Source organism: Lygodium microphyllum, chromosome 4 (genome assembly GCF_053477565.2).
Source record: "Lygodium microphyllum isolate KBCC chromosome 4, Lygodium_microphyllum_v1.1.10, whole genome shotgun sequence".
Taxonomy (NCBI): Eukaryota; Viridiplantae; Streptophyta; class Polypodiopsida; order Schizaeales; family Lygodiaceae; genus Lygodium; species Lygodium microphyllum.
This window is the reverse complement of record NC_141138.1, coordinates 69805272-69821628: the sequence shown is the minus strand read 5'-3', so window position 1 is coordinate 69821628 and position 16357 is coordinate 69805272. Positions and strand designations below refer to the sequence as shown.

Below are 16357 nucleotides of genomic sequence, written 5' to 3'. Positions count from 1 at the left end.
ACGTCTAGAAGAGGTGCATTTAACTCTTTCTAGACAAAAGTCTGTCTTTGGAGTTGAAGAGGTTTTGATTGTTGGGCATATGTGTGGGCCTTATGGGCAAAGGCCATCACCAACAAAAATAGATGGGATTGATATAATGCAATATGTATGCATGAACATATGAGACATGCGTAGATTCTTGTGTGCATGTGTGTTCTATTTTATATGGATTCCTCACTTTGCACATATAGCCGATGCTCTTTATCAGCTTCTAAGGAAAGCTCAGAAATTTCATTGGGAAAGGAAGCATAAAAAAGCAATGAAGAAATTGAAGCAACTCTTAAAATCTACTCCTACATTGAGAAAGGCTTATTATTCACATGGAAAGGCTATCATTATTACTATTGATACAAGCCCAATCATGATTGGATGGGCAATTGGGCAAGATGATGAGGAAGGAAAAAGATATGCAATTCTCTTTGGTGCTAAAGTATTGACTGAACGACAAAGAAGATATCCACAGGTTAAAAGAGAATTATGGGGAATTGTGACAGCCCTTAAATGTGATAAGGAGTATTTTATGGGTGCTCATGTAGTCATTGAGACCGATTGTTTGCCGATATTGGGTATGATTACTAGTTGTGATACTCCGGACATTGCTATGCTCCGGTGGATTGCATACATCAAATCTTTGAACCCTAAATTTCAGCATATTGTAGGAAGAGATAACCCAAGCAGACATGTTATCTTGAGCACGCTATGAGAATGAAGATGGGATGATGGATGAGGAGGAAGAAAATGACTTTCTTATGGCTGAAAATGATGTTGCAAGAGTGAATTTAGCAATGCAAGGTGTTGCTACAGCATTAATAGAAGCTTAGACAACAAAGAGAAGTCACTTTAGATGTTTTGCATCTTGTGTAGAAGTGTTTCTGAAAGACAAATATGCAGGAGAGTGGCTGAGAATTGGTCAATATCTCAGTACATTAACAAAGAGAAATGAATGGTCAGATGAGCAATTTAAGAAGATCAAGAGGAAAGCCCATGGATTTTTCTTAAAAGTTGGATACTTATGGAAACATGCTAAAAAGAAACAGGGTATACCATTGCGAGTTTTGGATGATAGAGCTTCACAAGTAACTGTTATGCTAGAATTTCATGAAAGCTTATGGGCTGGTCATAGAGGTGTTTGGGGTACTTTTACAAAGATCAAAGAAAGATATTGGTGGCAGGGTATGTATAAGGATGTTGCTCACTTTGCGGAAACATGTACGACATGTCAAATGTATTCAACTGTGAGACATCGGGATGGATTGTAACCCACATATCCATTGTCTCTTCATTTTAAGTAGGTGGTGGATTTGGTCACAATGCCTACATGTCTTTGGCAAATGAGGTATCTTGTGCTTGCTCGTAAAGACTTGACTAATCAGGTGGAAGGGAAAGCTTTATATACTAAGACAACAAATGATGTGTGTGCTTTTCTCTTAGAAGAGATCTTTTGTCGGTATGGCTGTGTGGAAAAAATTACAGCAGATAGGGGTGAGTTGGATACAGATAAAGCTCATAATTTCTTTGCACGGTTGGGGATAAAGCTTGCTTTAACTTCAGCCTATAACCTTGAAGGAAATGGAAAAAGTGAAAGAGGTAATACACCTATTGTGAAGGCATTGGCAAAAGCATGTGGAGAGAAGGTAAAAGAGTGGCCACCATTGCTCCCTTATGATTTGTAGGCCAACAAAACAACTCATAGTGCTGTTACAGGATATATGCCTGCAGAGTTGATGTATAGTGAAAAACCTATCTTGCCGATAGAAGAGATGACAGTCACATGGAGTGTGTTATCTTGGGAGGAGGAGTTGAATCGAGAGGAGTTGTTGGCCTTACGCATTAGACAGTTGGAAAGAAAGTTAGAAGACATAGAGGCAGCAACTGCAAAGTTAAGGGTAGCAAGGATACAGAAGAAGAAACGGTTTGACAAAAGACATAGATTGAGACTAAGAACCATACAAGATGGTAATTGGGTATTGGTTTATGATAGCAGTTTAGATAACCAGCATAGTGCCATGCGTAAAGTTTCCAAAAGATGGTTTGGACCCTATGTGGTAAGACAGGTGTTTGATAATGCTACTTATGCATTAAATGAGCTAGATGGAACATCCATAAAACTTTCGGTAGCAGGGAAAAGAATCAAATTATTCAAAAGGCGAGAATCTACTGCCTATGAGTTGCCAAAATTGGAAGAAAATAGTGGCCATGATACAAGGGCTAGCCAGGAAGATATGGAAGATGAAGAAGCAAAGGATATGGTTGTAGAGGATGAGGAGGACTCAGAATCCGGTGACAACTAGGATTTTGGCACATACCGAAGGATGTGCAGGTTCAGAGGGGGTGGATGTCATGATGTTATGAGGACACAGTGTGAAAAAGTATGGAATTTATCATCATCCGACTTCTTATTAATCAAGAGAGTCAATGTGATCTGAGTCATTAGTATTAGTGTGAGTTGCATGGATTATCCAAAAGCACTAGATTTTTGGATAATTTTAGCCTATATTTGATATTATTTATTGTAAAAATTGGAAAAAGTTAGAAAAGCTTCTAGATTAGGATTGCATGCAAAAAGCAAGTTGCTTTTTCAACCAATTAGGGGATTTTCACAAAAAAGACAGATTGACGAAATCGCACGCGGTCATGATCGCTATAAATAGGTTGAAAAATACAGATTGAACGGAAAGAAGAAGAAGGATTGATCTGGGAGATCCGTGACCAGGTGTTCTAGAGTTTTACCCCCCTTTTGGAGCCAACAGAGCCATCAGATTTGGGTTTCGAGCAGCAGAGAAGGAGCTATAATTTTTATGCACATTTTATTCTATGAAGAAGCTCGAGGAGATCTAATGCCTGGAGATTGCTTCTGAGTAGTGCGAAGATTCCAGGTTCTTTCAATACATATTGATTCAATTCATTGTGATTTTTTTTTGTAGTGTTTACCACTTGGGTATTCTCTATCTCCTCTTTCATCTCCTATCTCTACTTCCTTCTACTTCTGATCCCCGGTGGATTCGACCTTTTGACAAAAACCCCTACGATGCCGTTTGTTGAAAATTCAAGATCGCCTGATCAATGATCTTAGATTGAAACTCGCCGAAGCGTCATATGTGTTCTATAGACAATCGACATTTTCGTCGAATTGCCAGCTTGCATTGAGAGCAAGGATATGGGACACACTGATTAAGATACGCCTCACGATCTTAAACATCAAGACCTTCATCGTTTTCCATTTTGTCTACGTTACGAAAAACAATTTGTTTTTGTTATCATTATTTTTTTCTTTCTTAAATTGTTTGAGAAGGGATTTCTTCTCTTGTAACTCAGCAAAAATTAACATATATAAAGTCTCAACCCACCCACCCACAAATTAACGTATGTCGGAGTGTTTTCCGTCTCATGGTGTTGCACCGGACCTCACGGACCTTGCCACTAGTCTCTCTTTGTTTTTTATCTATTCATTATCTCCTCTCCTTCCATTTCTCTCTCTTTTTCTCTTTCTTTATTATGTTGTATGTTTATTCCCTCTCTCTCATTTCTTCTTCTTTTTTCTCTTCCTCCCCCTCTCTCATTTTCTTTAACAAAACATATATCTCTCTCTACTACTACAACAACAACAACAACAACAACCACTACTACTACTACTACTACTACTACTACTACTACTACTACTACTACTACTACTACTACTACTACTACTACTACTACTACTACTACTACTACTACTACTACTACTACTACTACTACTACTACTACTACTACTACTACTACTACTACTACTACTACTACCCCTCTCTCATTTTCTTTAACAAAACATATATCTTTCTCTACTACTACAACAACAACAACAACAACAACAACTACTACTACTACTACTACTACTACTACTACTACTACTACTACTACTACTACTACTACTACTACTACTACTACTACTACTACTACTACTACTACTACTACAACAACAACAACAAACAAGAAAAGAAAAGAAAAAACTACTATTACTACCACTACAACAACAACAAATAAGAAAACTAGACAACAATAAACAACAAACAAGAAAAGAAAAGAAAAAACTACTAGTACTACCACTATTACAACAACAACTACTACTACTACTACTACTACAAACAAGAAAAGAAAAGAAAAAACTACTATTACTACCACTACAACAACAACAAATAAGAAAACTAGACAACAATAAACAACAAACAAGAAAAGAAAAGAAAAAACTACTATTACTACCACTATTACAACAACAAATAAGAAAACTAGACAACAATAAACAAGAAAACAAAAAAACCATTACTACAACAACAACAACAACAAACAAGAAAACCACTACTACTACTACAACTACGACTACGACTATGACCATGACTATGACTACGACTATGACCACGACCACGACCACAACCACAACCACAACCACAACTATGACTATGACTACAATGACGACTACGACTAGGACTACGACTACGACCACGACCATGACCATGACTACGACTACGATGACCACTACCACAACCACGACCACGAACACAACCACGACTACGACTACGGCTACGACCACGACCACGACCACGACCATGACCACAACCACAACCACGACTACCACTACCACTACCACTACCACTATAATAAAGAAGAAAAAACAACAACAACAACAACAACTACTACTACTACTACAATTACAATAAACAAGAAAAGAAGAAAAAACTACTACTACTACAAAAAAAACAAGAAAACTAAACAACAATAAACAAGAAAAGAAAAAAAACTACTACTACTACTACTACTACAACAAACAAGAAAACAACAACCTCTCCCTCCTTCTCTCTCTCCCTCCCTCTCCCTCTCCCTCTCTTTCTCTGTTTCCCTATTATGTTTAATGTTTTTTTTTCTCTCCTTTCTCTCTCTCATTTCCTTTTCTCTCTTCCTCTCCCTCTCCCTCTCCTTCTCCGTCTCTCTTTCCCTATTATGTTTAATATTTCCCTCTCTTTTCTCTCCCTCCCTCTCCCTCTCCCTCTCTCATTTCCTCTTCCTCCATCTCCCTCTCCCTCTCTTTCTCTCTCATTTCCTCTCCCTCTCTCAATACACATGAATTTTAACAAAAACAAGTAAAAGATAAAGATAAAACACAAAAACAAAGCAAGAAGGAACAATGCACTCACCGTAAAGGCTTGAAGAAGGGTTTGGCAGCTCCTCTTCGCGATGGCGGATCCTCTTCACCCTCCGTACACTTCCTCCTCTTCTTCGCAAACAGCGGTGGCAACGGCAGCGAGAAGCTTTCCTTCTCTCTCTTTCTCTCTTTCTCTCCCTCTCCCTCTCAAATGCAAGATATTCGCTCTTTCTTTTGCTCTCCCTTTCGCTCTCCCTTTCGCTCTCTCTTTCATGTATGCGTGCAAATAACGCGCTCGGGGTTTCGGCTCGCGTTTTTTCATCTCAGTACCATCGCTAATAGTGATGTCACTATTTTGCGTCGGAAATCGCCGTCCCTATACCTCCATATCCTTGTAGTGAAATGCCAAAGTTAGAGTATTAGATATCATAGTAATATAATGTACATCATGTTGCTAGACATTTTCTGTGAGTCTCGTCACCCTCAAGAGGCAAACCATAGGAAAATGATGTAAGTTGGCTCCTTCTATTAAATCTATTGCATGTTTATTATTATAATTTTTAGGCTGGGTTTTTCTTTAAATAAGTTGGCTTCTTCTCTAAAAACTCTATTCCATGTACTTATAACATTAGCATGCATTGTGATTGATAAACTAATTTATAAATTTTAAATCAAATACAAATATTTTAAATAGTATTTAAATTTTCTTTTATCAAAGTAATAATATTTTACTATTGGTAAATTAACATGATATAGTCTTTCCTAGTATGAAAATACAAAATTTTGAAAGGCAACACTTATACAAAGAAACTCTTAACCTCCCAAGAGTGTGATTGGCCACATCAATTTGAGAGAGAGGGATCTCAATCTTGAACTTTTGAGATTGAATACCTATGTTAGTATGCACATGAGAGAAAGTGTGTGTGTGTGTGTGTGTGTATGCATGTGTGTGAAACCTGAGAAAGAGTTCACACACACACACATTGTGTGTGTGTGTTGACACCTGAGAAAGAGTTCACTCACAAAGAGAGAGAGAGAGAGAGAGAGAGAGAGAGAGAGAGAGAGATGAAGATGCACACACACAAGTGTGTGTGTGTGTGTGTGTGTTGACACCTGAGAAAGAGTTCACTCACAAAGAGAGAGAGAGAGAGCTGAAGATGGACACACACATGTGTGTGTGTTTTGAGAGAGAGAGAGAGAGAGAGAGAGAGAGAGAATTGAGAGAGAGAGAGAGAAGAGAGAGAGAGAGAGAGAGAGAGAGAGAGTGTGTGTGTGTGTGTGTATGTGTGTGTGTGAAGAGAGTTGAGAGTTGAGAAAGAGAGAGGTTGTATGTTATGAGGGAAAGCATTGAGAGAGAGAGGGGGGGAGAGAGCCAATCAAGAGAGATAGAAAAGGCATAACCCATGGAAAGATTTGGCAAAAGAACATAGGATTAGCCTCAAGAGTTTTGCTACTAAAAGTGTTGATTGGGCAATGTCATCATATAAGCTATGTGTTGGTGAATCTTAAAATTGCTCAAATGATGTATTCAAAATGCTTAAACAAAACCAATCATGTTGTTGTCAACCACGTATAAACAACATGAACATGGTGACATGAGTAGTGATGTGAAATGTACTACTTATGCAAAGAAAATTGAAATCACCATTGGGATGTGCCTTTCACCCACATCGCTTTGCATGTATGAGATTCCACATTGGCCAAGGGAAGTAACTACCAATTTAGGAAATAAAAGAGATTTAGTACTTTTGACACCCCTGTGCTAATTTTTAGAAACAACTTGTGTATGTCTTTGTAACTCTCATCTTATTTATAGTTGTAGTTGTAAGTTTCATAAAGCATTGTAGAGATCATGTGTATTCCACCTCAATAAAGGTATGAATTAATCATACAAACACTTTGCCATTCTAATAAGTGATATACTACTCATTTACACTTTATTAGAGTGTTTTGAATTTGTAAATGTGTGTTTGCATAATTTTACAATCACACACATATACATGGATGCAAAGAGTGTGTGTTAAATGTCCTATGTGCATATGTTTGTGTGTGTGTGTGTGTGGATAAACATATGTGTGGAGAGAGAGAGAGAGAGAGAGAGTACAATATCACTTAAGTTGTGAAGTCATGGGCAATAACTAGGTATTATAGCAACTTAAAGGTATTTTGCAACATGAAGTCACTATCCAATAGGCACGATTATTAAGATTTGAGAAATGGGGAAAAAGATACAAAAGACACGAGGAAGATTCGTTGAGTGAGTTACACTCATGAGGCTTCCAAACGTAGCAATGACAATTTTGTACTTTTCTATGGTTGTATGCGCGGTTCCTTAAATGATTGCCTTATAACCATTGCTTTGTATAAGGCATATATAGTTTCAAGTTTTATGTCTACATATGTCATATGTAAATCTCACGTATTGGTGTATCACACAATCTTTGGGAGAGAGAGAGAGAGAGAGAGAGGGGTGTGAGAAACGATACACTTTTGCCTTATAAAGGTAGTGACACTCCCAAGCACTTTACCAAACGTTCAAGGGTATAGCAAGGTAAAACCTTCAGTAAAAAGACAAAAGTACTTCATTCCATATTCACTTTACTTTCAAAACTTCCACAAAGTGTAGCAAAAGCTGGATATGGCCACACCGCCCTAAAAAGACGGTGTAAAAATGAAAGGGGAAAGCATGTGCGGTTTATCTTGCGTCTTAGAACAGTGCAGGCCCAAGCACTTCGCTAGACGTTCGAAGTACTTAACTATAGACACACTTGTATTAAGGTGAGGAGGCAAAAGAACATATGCACTGGAGATGCACATAGACTTCCAAAGCTGTGAGCAGGTTGCCATAGCCACAAATGTCCTCCACGCCATCTCTCACAGTCTATAAGTCTCTACTCTGACGCATCTCGGAATGCCGCCCGCCAATACGAGCGATCAGAAACTGTTCGAGAACCTTGGCCTGGGGGCCTATGACTATTTCCCTGCGCCGATATGGTGAGCACAAGAATATCTAACCATGATCAGCAACTGTAATAGTCTAATTATGCTTAACCATCAGCATCTGTAATACTTCAATTATGCTTAACCGATCAGCAACTGCGATAGTCTAATTATACGGCGGTGTAGCTTAATTATCCGATTGCGAGTAGCGGTTGATCTCAGGCAATGGGCAGTAATATGATGCTCTCTCTCTCTCGCTCCTCTTGAATGGAGCTTGATGCACGCATCATTGCTTTGCTTTGCAGGACAGAGCCAAAGCACCGAAGGACAATAATGGCGTCGCTCGTAAAGGGAGTGTACCGGATGGAGAAGGACAGGCTGGCAGGGTTGTGGGAATATAAGAAGATTGTTGGCAATGAGCCGGAAGCTGACGGATATAATGAAGGGGAACGAGGAGGGCAGTGGTGGTGGTGGTGCAGAGACAAGGAGGACGTAGAGACGATGAAGAGGGAGACGCTGGTGTGGTGGCGGACGTTCCATTACGAGATGGTGAGGCCCATCGCGGAGGAGGACGGGAGGTTGGTTGGGGCGGTGTACCGGAGCCTCTTGCGTCACCATTGCGGCCACACGGCGGGCGCCCCGCAGGTGGTGGTGGCCTTCCGTGGCACCCTCTCTTGCAGGGCAGACTTCATCGCCAACCTCCACATCGTCTTCCACCATTTGAGAGCCCACAGCAGGTACTTACGTATGGGCCTAGCCCTACACGCGCTCAATAACACACATGCGCTCTAGCCCATCTCTCCATCACAAGAAGCTTTAGACCAAATTGCCACCACATCATAGCTTTTGCAAGAGAGGGACCCCTGGTAGCCCCTTGCCCCTAATGCACCTAGCTAGACATGGAGTCTTTCCCTTGCAGAAGCTCGTGATGTCGAACACTATAGAGGAAACAAGGAAAAATACCTTTTTTTCCCACAAAAGAAAATGCCTAAAACAACAACTTCTTCTTCTTCTTCTCTCTCTCTCTCTAATCCCACTTTAGGCACAGAAGAAGTTTTAGGCATTCCATACCTTTCCACTCTTCACACGTACAAAGTTTTAGACATCTCGATATCTTGCCCACTATTGCGACAAGGCCTAACCATATATGTCAACCTTCCTCATAAGCCCCCATGCCTACCTTGTTGCAATGGGGAAACTCAACTTCATGCATCCTAGACTTATCAATCACCAATGCAACAATCTAGGTATGGGGGTAGCCCCCTTGCGAGAGATCTTGATGTTAACATTATCAGTTGTCCAACTTCACATCCTTAACATTAGAGAGTCCACATTAGAATAACCACCCTTCTCTCTCTCTCTCTCTCTCTCTCTGGATGTGTGGGTGTGTGTGCACACGCATGCACATAGTATTATAAGTTCACAAAAAGTTTAAGAAAATTTTCCATACATGAATCACAATTTCTAAAACTCAAATCACATCATGAACACTACAAGGCAAGCATCCAATTTGTACCTTGTTGCAACTGATGACAAGGTCAATAAGTGCCCCTTGTCTAGATTTGGGAAAAAGGAGCTAATGATTTTACAATTTCAATAAGAAACACACCTTACCCCAATAGTACTAGGACTATTTCTTGAAATGAATGCATAATTTTAAGCCACTTGAAGGTAGTCCACATATTGGAGGACAAGGACAAGAAGTGTCCTTTATTTGGACTTAGGATAGAGGGGCTATTCCTAAAATGAATGCATAATTTTAAGCCACTTAAAGGTATCACACATATTGGAGAACAAGGATGACTTAGGATGAAAGGGCTAATAAGTTTACAATTCCATTAAGAAAGACAACCTATCCCAATAATGGGATGATTTCCTAAACAAATGCATAGCTTGAAGCCCGTTAAAGGGATCCCACATATTAGAGGTACAAGGACAACAAGTGCCCCTTATTTCGACTTAGGATAAAGGGAAAAATTAGTTTACAATTCCAATAAGAAACACATATCCAATGATGGGATGATTTTCTAAAAATGAATGCATAGGTCTAAGCCACTTAAGTGTATCACACATATTGGAGGGGAAGGATAGCAAGTGCCCCTTTTTTGGACATAGGATAAAGGATCCAATAAGTTTAAAGTTTCATTAAAAGACACACCCTACCCTAATATTTGGATGATTTTCTAAAATGAATGTATAAGTTTAAGTCACTTAAAGGTATCACACATATTCGAGGACAAGAACAACAAGTTTCCTTTGTTTGGACATAGGATAGGGGGCTAATAAGTTTATACCTTTTACAAAAAACTCATCCTACCCTAATAGGGGGATGACTTCCTACAACAAATCTATAATTTTAAGCCACTTAAAGGTATTACACATATGTCAAGATTTGAATATCCTATATCTAACAAACATTTAATGTAAGGGCATTTTTATTGTATTACTATTTCTAAATTCTATTTTTTTTCAAAACAATAAATATCTCAATGTGGCTATGCTAGCCCCTTGTTGTTAGTATAGTTTGATCCCTTCCTCCTATAACTATTTCTACTTGATTAAAAAATCAAAAGAATCCCAAATATTTCTTTCTATTTGAGGTGATGATGATGACGATAGTGGTGGTGGTGGTGGTGGTGGTGGCAGTGGGGTGTGTGTGTGTGTGTGTGTGTGTGTGTGTGTGTGTGTGTGTGTGTGTGTGTGTGTGTGTGTGTGTGTGTGTGTGTGTGTGTGTGTGTGTGTGTGTGTGTGTGTGTGTGTGTGTGTGTGTGTGTGTGTGTGTGGGCGCGCTCACATGCCTATGTGTGCACGCATGTGCACATGCATGCATGGATGTGTGTGTGTGTTTGCGTGTACATACAGACACTTTACCCAAACACTAAAGATTCAAATGAATCTATTGGCTCCTCTAACCTATGGAACATTTCTCAAGTAGTTACCCAAAAATGGGCATAGCCCACTTGGGCCCCTAGTCTCAAATGGTGGGCTTTATTCATTACATGCCAATAAGGTGCCTATTTTCATCACAAGCAAAAGATTGGTATATTTGTTTAACTTGGGGCCTCCATACTAGAGCATGTCCTAGCTTTCAATCTTAGTATCTTCTCAAAATGGGCAAGAGCTTTGCAAGATTGTGCTAGAAAGACTCCCTATTCAAAATTGGGATTGGGAGCTCCCGTTTGGAAAAACAAGGTATGAATGTAACTTCAGATATGGGATATCACTTCTTCTTTTTGGGCAAATGTGCTATAATTGGTGAGTAAACAACTTATCAATCCACATGTATTAAAAGGAGCTAACTCATACCTAGTCTATTGGGCTAGGGCCCATGGGTCAAGGATCATATGCATAGGAGGCACTAGTGGTTCTTAGTCTCCATTTTGAATGAGATAAGTATGGGATAGTTTCCTTATTAGAGAACATGATATATTAAGAACATTGAAATAACTATTCCCTTTCACTTAGCTTATCATAGATGTTTCATGTAGTTTATCCCTTTAAGTGGTCATAAATAGCATTTTTGAGAGTTTTGTGTTAAAAATAGTCAATGAATGGAATGATAAAAAAGAATTAGAATTAAGTACTAGAGACAACATATATTTGTGCTAGCCAAATGTACCTAGGAGAGGATATTTGGTACCTATTACTCTTTGTTCACTTGAGAACTCAAGTCAACTAACATGCATCATGTAAGTTTCTTTCCTTATCATCATTGGCCTATTGCAACTTTTAACTGTTTTGTAGAGATGGTCCCTATCTATTGCAAAACTAACACAAGGAGTCTTACACAAGAAGTTTTTGACACTTTCCATGTGTGGAAAAAGGGCTCTTTTCCCTTGTAGTACTAATTATCATGAGGTTCCCCTCAAGAGGCACCACATCTCTAGCTAGGTGCGGTTGTGGCAGGGGATGGTTGGCTTTTAGTGTATGAAAAAGGGCTGTTTTTCCTTATAGTGTTTGATATCATGAGCTTCTCATCAAGAGACTCCACATACCTAGATAGGTGTGGTTGGGGGCAAGGGGCTGCCCGCCCTCATATCAGCCCCCAACACCTTGTTGCACATAGCTACCTATCCAATCCTCCCTATGATAAGCTCATGATGTTGTCGTAATTCACAAATTGGGAATTATAATGGGAGTTTGTTTCAGACTTATTGTGTTAATGTTGGGAAGAAAGCATAAAAATAATGTGTGTTTGGTTGGCCATATTCTAGGTATCGTACGGGACTCCAGGTGGTGAGAGAGGAGCTGTATAGGCTTGGAAACAAGGAGGGAGCGGTGGCGATAGCGGGGCATTCGAAGGGCGCAGCGCTAGGGCTGCTGATAGGTAGGGAGCTGGCGGAGGAAGGCACGTTCCTGGAGGCGCATCTGTTCAATCCGCCGCATCCGACGGTGGCGAGCGACTCGGGGCGCGTGGGGCCGACGATGTCGACGGTGGGGAACGTGCTGCACAACGCGGTAGCGAACGGGCTGGCGCACGTCCTGGAGGGCGAGGGGGCGAGGCGCGAAGACAGGGAGTCGTTCTACCGCATAAGGCCGTGGCTGCCGAACCTATACGTCAACGCGCAGGACCCGGTGTGCCGAGCCTACATCGGGTACTTCGAGGCCAGCCGCCACCTGCCGGAGCTCCGTAAGCGCTGGTTCGGGTCCGCCTTGAGCGCCACCCCCCGCTCCATACGCTCCGTCCTGACCCGAGGCTTCCTCTCAGGTTCGGAGACCTGTCATAGCCACCCATACCACCTTATCCCCTCAGCCTGCCTCCATGTCCATCATCCCGCTGCCCCGTTTTCCTCCTTCCCATCCTCTCACAAGCTCCATCAGTGGCTCTCTCTTCACCTTTGCCTCTCCCATTTGACCTTGCACATTCAATAATCGCATGACTCAAGTGTTTTTAGCGTCATTTTTTGGCACCCATTTTTATTATACACACACACTCACATATGTCACTATGTTAGTACCCATTTTTAGCCTCATTTTGGGTAGCCATTTTTTTAATATACACAAATGACATAGATCATGTTGCACGGTTTGGAAAAGAAATTTACATGCCAAATGATTTTGTATTATTTATACATTTGGGCTTACATCGACTTGTGTAATCAAGTGTCACCTAAACTTATGATTACTGACTCTTGCATGTGGCCTCATTACAATGTCCATCTTGTTGACTATCCAAGTCGAGCCAAATCACTTGTTATAATGTACATGGTGCCTCACTACAACTTGTGAGAATGGAACCCTTGAACGTGGGTTGAGTTTCTCATTTCACTACCACTTTAGGGGTCTTAACTCAAGAAAGAATTTTGAATTGGTTTAGTCTTCATGCCTCTATGTGAGAGAGAGAGAGAGAGAGAGAGAGAGAGAGAGAGAGAGAGAGAGAGAGAGAGAGAGAGAGAGAGAAGAAGAAGAAGAAGAAGAAGAAGAAGAAGAAGATGACGATGATGATGAAGTTTTACGCATTTTCTCATGTGGGGAAAAAAAGCTATTTTTCCTATAGTGTTGACTATCTTGAGCTTTTGTGAGGGAAATACTCTATGCCTAGCTAGGTGCAATTTGGGGTAGGGGGCTATTGGTGGTCCCTCTCTTGCAAAAGCTTGTGATGTCAATGTAATTCACAATGTGGGAATTTTGCATAAACTTGTAACAGAGATAAGTGCTAGAGCACATGTGTGATTTTGAGCACGTGTAGGGCTAGACCCATACGTGAGTACCTATTGTGGGCTCTCAAATGGTGAAAGAGGATGTGGAGGTTGGTGACAAAGTCTACTTTGTAAGAGATGGTATCATGGAAGGCCACCATCACTTGTGGAGCACCCACCATGTGGCCACAATCATGGGCCTCAACATCTTGTAATGGAATGTCCACCACCACACTAGTATCTTCCTCTTCATCATCTCTACATCCTCCTCATCCTTGCATCACCACCACTATCCTTTTGGTTTCCCTTCATTATATCCATTAGTTCCCATCTTAACAATCTTTTTATATTCCTATAGTCCTACCAACCTATCCTTCTCTACCTTGTACATGCCCTTCATGAGTGATGTCATTACACCATTACATAAAATTGTGATTCTCTTTAGCTTTGGAGCTATCATGGTACCTGCTCGATGAATGTGGCCAATGCCCATAGTGGATTGAGGGAGGGGCATGTTTGAATATTGAGTGACTACACGAGTCTACTGTGTTTTCCATTTCAAAACTTGCCTCATTAAAGGGGATGCATACTTGCAGAATACATTCAAACTGAGTATATGCATTATATGGTACACATTCAAACTGAGTATATGCATTGTATAGTACACTAAGTCTCCATAAGATTGACTAGTACACTAAGTCTCCATAAGATTGACTCCCTCAATAGACCTACTGTCTTCAAGATAGTCTCTTTCTTAGCTTCAGTGAAAGCTCTTATTGCTTGTGAGAGAGCTTCTACCATCTCTAATATCCTTCATTTTTTTGGTGGATATCTAGCCTCGTAGCAATTATTGTTGTATATGTAATGCCCTTGGAATGATGTGTTGCTAGAATCTGGTGATGGAATGGGTTTATCTTGATGATAAAAAGATTGTCCTCCATCTTGAAAAATGCATATTTTTCATTGCATAGGGTACTAATCTCTAGTCACCATTATCAACATAACACAAACCTTACATTTAAAGAATCAATGGTGTTGATCAAATATTTCTTGTAAAGGATAATTAAATAACAAATCAATCCTGTCCATGAACAAGTGCTCCAACTCTTAAAGTAGTGGTTTTAAAAAGGCTCCAAAAACATCTCCATCGTTTTTTATAACTTTTCACAACTCAAAGGCATTTAAAACAAAATAGCTATTACTTTTGGTATCAATTGTTATCCATGGTTAAGAATAAGACTTTCAACAACATCACAATCTTTTTGTGTAGTTTGTGAAGCTTGGAAACCATCCTAATATAGACTATGTTTGATTGGTAAGTGACACTCCTTGCATGAAAAGTGGTACTCATTTTGTAGTTCATTCCATCCGTCTTGCAAAGCTTGAGACTTACATTGCTTGGAAATGTTGCATATGCATTGTGGACTGTTGCATACCACATGTAATTCATATGAAATATTGGGGCTCCAATAATCTTATGTCTCTCAACATTTAGAACTATCCCAAAACAAAAAAATGTGTTGTGAATGTTCAATTGGTTCCTGTCCAAGGCATCTATTTTTGTTATGCAACATCTCAAGTAGTCCATGATAAAATGATATACTTTTAGTGAGTAACAATTTTCTTTCCTATTCATATGTAGTCAAACATAATTGTCTCTCACCTAGGTGTCTCACATTGAGGACACTTCTCACAACAAATATTGCAATCTTGCCGAATAGTTTTTTTTGATTGATTACCCTCACATACATAAAAAACTATACTTCCCACATAGTTATCCTCCTTTGATGGACAAAGTAGCTGAGGCTAATGTGTATTTGTGGCTGTTCCCATAGATTATCTATAATGTTCAACTTGAACCATGCCAAGACTATACCATAGGAGAATTTAATTGGTCCCAATAGGGACCTTAATTCCCAAGAGATACCCACTCCATGTTATGGGGAGTTGTACTAGAAGTTTTGTAACTCAAGTCTTCTTTCATGATTTTCTGATCCCCAATACCACCAAAGAGAATTTCTAGTATGTTTTCTTGTAGTTGGATTGAGACATTGTGTTCATCCCAAAGAGCTTGTAATTCAATTGTAGTCTCCATGATTTGTTTTTCTAATATTTCATTTGAAGATTTATCAAAAGTTCTATAATTAGAAAAATCTACATCTTCATGCACTTATGTATTATCCATGGGTACATCATCCATCTATGAACTATCGAATCGTATGTCTTCATCCTCATGTTCATTTGTAACATTGAGACAATAGAAATAGCAAACTTTTAGCTTCTTATGTTTATGGAAGGTTCGTGTAGCTACATATCATGCTCCTTGAAAAAATGATGCACAATCACACCACATTTTATTTTTTTCACCATGACTCATCATTGGAGGGGGATAAGCATGGAATACTACCACATATCAAGACCTTAGCACACATGAAGGATGAATCTCATTCCTCAAGTCATGTTGGTATTATCATATTAAGCACTTTGGTTGTCCATCTACCAAACCTTCAAAGTATGAGAACACCTATAATTGTATGACCTGCACTTTCTTAAAGTTGATATTGCTTATTTGTCCATTTCCTACAAGTTTCAAAGTAAGATAAATCTTATTATAAGTGAAAAGTGAGAA

General features: G+C 39.7%; 1 protein-coding gene across 1 annotated transcript; it reads left to right on the top strand.

Moving 5' to 3' along the window:
* Window positions 1–7952: 7952 nt before the first annotated feature.
* Window positions 7953–13189, top strand: LOC148037152 (GDSL esterase/lipase At4g10955-like). Its single transcript, XM_087677248.1, has 3 exons — window positions 7953–8143; window positions 8395–8826; window positions 12304–13189. The coding sequence occupies exons 1-3, from the start codon at window positions 8061–8063 to the stop codon at window positions 12959–12961; spliced, it is 1173 nt and encodes a 390-aa protein (XP_087533374.1). The 5' UTR covers window positions 7953–8060; the 3' UTR covers window positions 12962–13189.
* The last annotated feature ends 3168 nt before the right edge of the window (window positions 13190–16357 follow it).